Genomic DNA, 6,357 nt, shown 5'->3' on the forward strand with positions numbered 1-6,357 from the left:
CAATAAAGTTTTATAAATAAATAAAGTAATGCAATAATTATAATAAAGGTGTTGTGTTTTGCAATGGACTTGAGTCATTTAGCAAATTCGTCTTGTATTTTTACACTTTGTGTTCTGAAGCCTATTCAATAAACCACTAAAGCCCTATTCGCACACAACAGTGCCGGCACGCGCCGATCAGTGACTTATCCATCAGTGCCAGTGAAAATTTTTATTGTAGCACCCCTTAAAGTATAGCCATACATTTTGAATGACGCCATCCGTACTCGTCAGTGACAGTGACATTCAGTGATCTCAGTGCTGGACCGATGATCGCCGTGATCCGATGTGAATTTCTAGCGGATAATATTTTGCCTGATATGGTCGCAGTATTTCAATATGGACGACGAAAAGTTTGTGATACAAGGGTAAAAACACTGGACGGTACTGACATGTATGAATAGCACGTCACGGAACTGTGCGGTACGAAACTGTCGATTACGTGTCGGCACCGTTGTGTGTGGATAGACCTTAAATCCTTCATTTTTTCTTTTAAATTCGCACCACGATTGCTAAGAAGGTATTTTAGTCGTAAATCTTCAATGACCAGTTGCGCCATCTGCGCCGAGCTTTGCGTAATATGCCCGTATATATTGATTTACCTAGGCATCTATAGGAGCGTTCTGTTTAACACCGCCGCGCTAAATTTGTGTCAATGTCAGAATCGTCCAGCTTGACATAGCGTTTGACAGGTCGTAAAATAAAAAAGTGATTGCATTGCATTGCATTACCCAATCTATTCAGTTTATTACTAGGTACACTTTAATCCTATAAAATTTTACTATTTAACACTACAACGTACTAAACTAACGTTTGTTTCTATATTTGTGAGTTTATCTTCACAATATATAAGTTAAAAAAATCAAGAGTTGAATTTGTGAAGAGTCAGGTATATAATTTAGCATCATGACAATGGGTGACGAACTGCCAGTTACTTCTTTGGTTTTACCAGTTCTTATACGACCTGTATTGACTCAGGTAGATAAATTTGTTTATAAATTCAGCATAAGTATTTCATATTTAGCTAAAGTTTCTTGTCTAACATTATTCATTTATTCAGTTGGAGAAATATGATTTGGGTGCTTCTCAAACTCTGCGTGCTGCACTTACCAAAGCAGAAGCAGTTGTTCCTGGCTTAAACTATGATTTAGTTGCTGGAATCATGAGACGTGCTGACATACCTGTCAATATGAATGAAAGTTTACTACGTCTTCAAGGAACTCTTACAGAGTCAGAATGTAAGTGCCTAGTGCCTATATACCGAATATTTGCATTAGCAAGAAACGTTATATCTATATCTCGTCTTCGCGTTTTCTGTTTTTTTTTTTTTCAGAAATGTGATACCGCACAGCTTGGGGCTGGCACATAAAATAGACCTTAGAATTTTGTAAATTCATTAGTAATTTTACATTTGGCATGAGGCAGACCCTCTTTGGGTGCCTTTGGATCCCTATCAACTGACAAGGATATGGAAGGATATGGAGTTGTCTTATTCTTAAATCACATGCACAAAGCAAAGTACCTATATTTTGATGAAGAACCTATGAAACATAGAAAAATAAGGCCAAACACTGACTTTAGTTTACGTAATGAGGTTGAATGTTGTCTCTACATCACTTTTGAAAACACTTAGCTCTTAACTTGAAAAATATAACAATATACATGAAAACTACTAATCCAAATCAAAACTTAAGCCACCAGTGAAAAAATCTAGTCAAACATTTTGCCAATATTCACATTTGTGATTATTAGATAATTTGTGTTCATATATATATATAATCTTATTTTTACACACTTTTCAGGGTATGTTGAATATCTTCACAAGCTTTTTATTATTATTATTTATATAACTATATTATTCACCTGCTTGCCTAAGTAGTTTGGAATCCTAGGTAATATTATAAATATGTGAAAGTTTGGATTGTTAAAGTTAGGATGAATGTTGAGGTTTACTTAATTGTGCAAATTTTTCTTCAGGGGTTTCTATAAAAATTGGTAATAGCACATGGTTAGAATATAACCTGAAATAGTGTGTAGGGTGTCCTAGAAGAGATTTTATTTGAAATAAGTACAGTACTCTTATAGTCATTTTTGTTTCACGTGCACATAAATAGAATAATGGGCTATATTATTGTTATAAATTATAATAGGTGTTACAATTTTAATTTAAAAAGCAATACATAACTTTTAAGGTGCTGATTTGAGACTAAACAGAAGTGAAGAAGCTTTCCAAGAACTGAACAAAAAATCAACAGCTTTGAAGAAAATTTTGAGCCGCATTCCAGATGAAATTACTGATAGAAAGACATTCCTTGAAACTATTAAGTAAGACATTTGATTTTAATTTTGGGGGAACCAAGCAGGCCATGTACGAAAATACTTGTTATTGTTATTTTAGCTTATATAAGAATCATTTTTAAGTGATATAATTTCTTGAGGAAGTAGAGGTGAGAAACCTGCTTCTCTAACAATGTTAATTTGCTATAAATTATAAGGTTTTCTGTAAATTACACCATCAAATTGGATGAGCCTGTAAATGAAATAAATAAAAATAAACTTAGCTCCTCTTTTAAATGAGAGGGAAAGAGGTGAGAGAGGAGTGCTCAGTCCAGTTATCTGTCAAGATTATTATGGTAACATCTTTGATACTGGAGTAAACTTTCCAGTAAAACTATACAAACATGAAACTTTCTACATAACATGATATATATTTGTAAAATTTCGTTTGCAGAGAAATTGCATCGGCAATTAAAAAGTTATTGGATGCTGTCAATGAGGTTTCAACATACACTCCAGGGCCAGGCAAGCAAGTTCTTGAACAAAGGAAAAGGGAATTTGTCAAATATTCTAAAAGGTTCTCCAATACCTTGAAGGAATACTTTAAGGAAGGACAGTAAGCAAATTATTTGTTATATAATAGATGGGAATTTACCACAGTTAGACCTCTTGATTGGGCCTTTTCTGCATTGACGAGTCTAGACCGCTGTCTAGTCAAGCTAGCCCTTCTTCAGGAAGCAGAGCACCTTCAATGGTGTACTGCAGGTTTAGCTCATAGACCTTCCATTTCCTAGAAACTCTAATTGATTCAATGCCTAATAAAATATTTCTTTACATTAATTAATACAATGGGTGGTTTATAGGTACAGGGACTCAAATCGAAAATTTGTACACGAATCAGTTTGAATCACCTGGAAAAAAATCGAATTAACCCTTGCTTTGAATTGACTAGTAATTCGAATTGATAAGATAATTCGAATTGATAAAATAATTCGAATCATTAGAAATCGAAATGATGATTCGAATCAATACGAATATAAATAAAAAGTATATAAACCTAAATTAAAAGAAATGGAACATTGAGAAAAAAGAAATAATAATTATGAGATATCAGAGAAGTAATTTTCATAACCATTAAGTGGTCGGTCGACACAAACTCACTATTTTAATAGTTTTAATATGCAAAATTTTCAAAATCGCTACAATAAACTTGAATGTATCCTAATCGTCTCAACTATAAGGTAAGTTTGATGAGCAATGAAAATTGGAAACAAAGAAATTTATTCAATCCAATCAATTCAGCAATTCAAATCAGGGAGCTGATTCAGATAAATTTGACAATTCGAATCATATGATGATTCGGATCAACATAAAATTTTATTCGAATGGAGTTTTGACTGCTATCATTAGAATCATATGAATTAAATGTGATTCGAGTCCCTACTCGAGTACTAGTGATGACTAGTTTATACAAACTGTGTTGAAATTTCAGATAATGTGAGTGAAAAAGAATAAAATATTAATTTATTGTCAAAGTTTGTAAGTATATATGTGTGTGTGTTTGTTACTCTTTTACGCAAAATCTACCAGATGGATTGTTATGAAATTTGGTATACAGGTAGAATATAACCAGGACTAAACAACATTTTATTCTGAAATTCCCATGGGAGCGAAGCCCTGGGCTATCTAGTAGGAAATATATATTTGTATCAGTTTATTTAGTCATTAATTGAATGTTAATCCCATATCAAATTATTACAATTATGTATTTCCTTTTCAGGGCTAATGCGGTATTTGTGAGTGCTTTATATTTAATCCATCAAACAAACGAAATCCTTTACACAGTGAAGAGCAAGTCTGAATAAGATATTTTATGTCTTGTCTGGAATGTGTGTATCTAGCACCTTTACCTTCTATATTATAAAAAGCCCGTTAGAGCTAGGACTTTGATAATTTTAAAAGCTGAATGTTTATTTGTACGTATCCCCACCCAACACAGATTGACAGATCATGCAGAGAGTATTGAATCAGGCTCTGGTTGCACCTGACAGTATGTGGCAACGCAATGTTATGTTATTTTTAATGGTACTAATATTCTAATGTACATATATAGTATATTAAAAAACTGTATGAGACATTTACAAGGGTAACATACAGTACATAAAGTTACAAATGTTTGAGACCCAATATCAAGAAAGCATGATCCAAACTTCATGTTCTCTGAATGATGTTGCCTGTGAATGGTGGGACATGCACAGACAAACACAACATTCATTAGGTAACGAAGGGCTGGCTTTGCGAGTTCTTTATATTGAGTAATTAAATATTTTTGTTAGTAATTAAATTATCAATATATGTTAAATACCTAATTATGTTACAAAATACCTAATTGTCAATACTTACATTTATATTATCATAACATATATTTTTATAGAAATAGAGGGCATTTAAGGATAAGTAAAATTAACTACATAATATTTAAAGTAAAAATCATAAAGTACATTGTTTTTAATTATGGTTTAATTTGGAACAAATACAAATCATGGGCACATTTACCTTACACTATCGTCATGCAAAACAAATTAGAAGCAAAATTGTATACTTCTATGTACTTCATTCTTGTTATAATTGTTTTCTTGTTAGTAACGTTTCACATCTTCTAGAATTTGTAATTTGAATATTTTGCGCTTCCATAAGGGAATGGGAGATAAAAAAGATGGCCACCAGCATGTATACCCATTTTAATGGGAGTAAGTTTGAACGTATTTTTATGCAGGTTAGCCGTTGATTCCTGATACATATTGTTCTATGTATCTTGAGTGTTTATATAGCAGTCATTTTATTAAAGCCTGCTGATATGACAAGGCGGTATTGACTCCCTAAAAGGCTACTTCGAAAGTATTTTCATTTTAGTGTTAAAAATTATTAGTTTTAGTTATCATCTGTTGTAATTGATCTATATATGTGTTAGTTACATGTTTAAAATTTCTGATATGTATTTCAATGAATAAAGCGTTTGATTTACTACATTCATGCATTTATTTATATAAAGTCCTCAATGGACGACGTTTTCATTTCACATATAATATATGATATCATATATGAGGAAACATTCTAAATTTTAGAATGTTTGAGACAAATCTTCTCAGCCGCGGCATATCCCGGCAATTTTAAGTTTTTTATTGTTACCTGCCAGGTTGAGGTTCAGGTTTTGGCTTTTCGGTTTACTACTCGCAGACAACTGAAATGAAGGTGCTATTCCACTGCAAGGTCAACCGTGTTTTTAACAAGTTTATTTTCCGCCTTCCGCCCGCCGCCGGCGACTATACGCTTACTAGCATTGTACGTCCATAAAATTAGTTCCAATAGGTTGGTAAATATAAGTGACCTGTTTAATAACTATAAATATAGTATAAATTAAAAATTAACAAAGATTTATTTGTTGAATTATAAAATATAAATAAAAACGACAAATGCCGTAGACGCGTGTCTACGTATGCAAGTTGAGTTAAATAATATCTAGTAGGAATTATTTATCTACGAGGTAGACTTCTACCACATATGTATGTTCTTATATAATATTATGACTTAAAAATGTTTGCAAATAAATAGAGAACACCGTGGAACACGCACTTGTTACCGAAGGTTACAACTCCATAGGGGACCCGTCTTCAGGGCGAGTTAGGTAATATTCTAGTCTATAAATTGCATGGAATTAGTAGGTACTCCGCGAAGTACTTACTAAATCCATGATAAATTGTACGACGCCACGATGGAGCTATATAATGAAAAACGAAATGTTAAATCTAGTTCTATTTTTAAAATCGACTGAGGGTTCCGTTCCGCATGTCACAGCTCCCACTCGTATGTAGGTGCAACTCGCATGTACCTATGTAGGTACATTTCGTTTCCGACTACGAGAAATAAAAATAGTAAATTAATTATATACCACGATAGCGAAGCTATTGAATTGCTATATTGACATTTATACTTATATAATAAGTAGGTTGATATATTTTAGTTGTAATTCTGCATAGATCA

General features: G+C 32.7%; 1 protein-coding gene across 1 annotated transcript; it reads left to right on the top strand.

The window, feature by feature from the left end:
* The first annotated feature begins 734 nt into the window (after positions 1-734).
* Ccm3 (Cerebral cavernous malformation 3) lies at positions 735-5,345 on the top strand. Its single transcript, XM_053748097.2, has 5 exons — positions 735-1,017; positions 1,100-1,277; positions 2,232-2,364; positions 2,771-2,932; positions 4,097-5,345. The coding sequence occupies exons 1-5, from the start codon at positions 946-948 to the stop codon at positions 4,179-4,181; spliced, it is 630 nt and encodes a 209-aa protein (XP_053604072.1). The 5' UTR covers positions 735-945; the 3' UTR covers positions 4,182-5,345.
* The last annotated feature ends 1,012 nt before the right edge of the window (positions 5,346-6,357 follow it).

Source organism: Plodia interpunctella, chromosome 1 (assembly GCF_027563975.2).
Source record: "Plodia interpunctella isolate USDA-ARS_2022_Savannah chromosome 1, ilPloInte3.2, whole genome shotgun sequence".
Lineage (NCBI taxonomy): Eukaryota > Metazoa > Arthropoda > Insecta > Lepidoptera > Pyralidae > Plodia > Plodia interpunctella.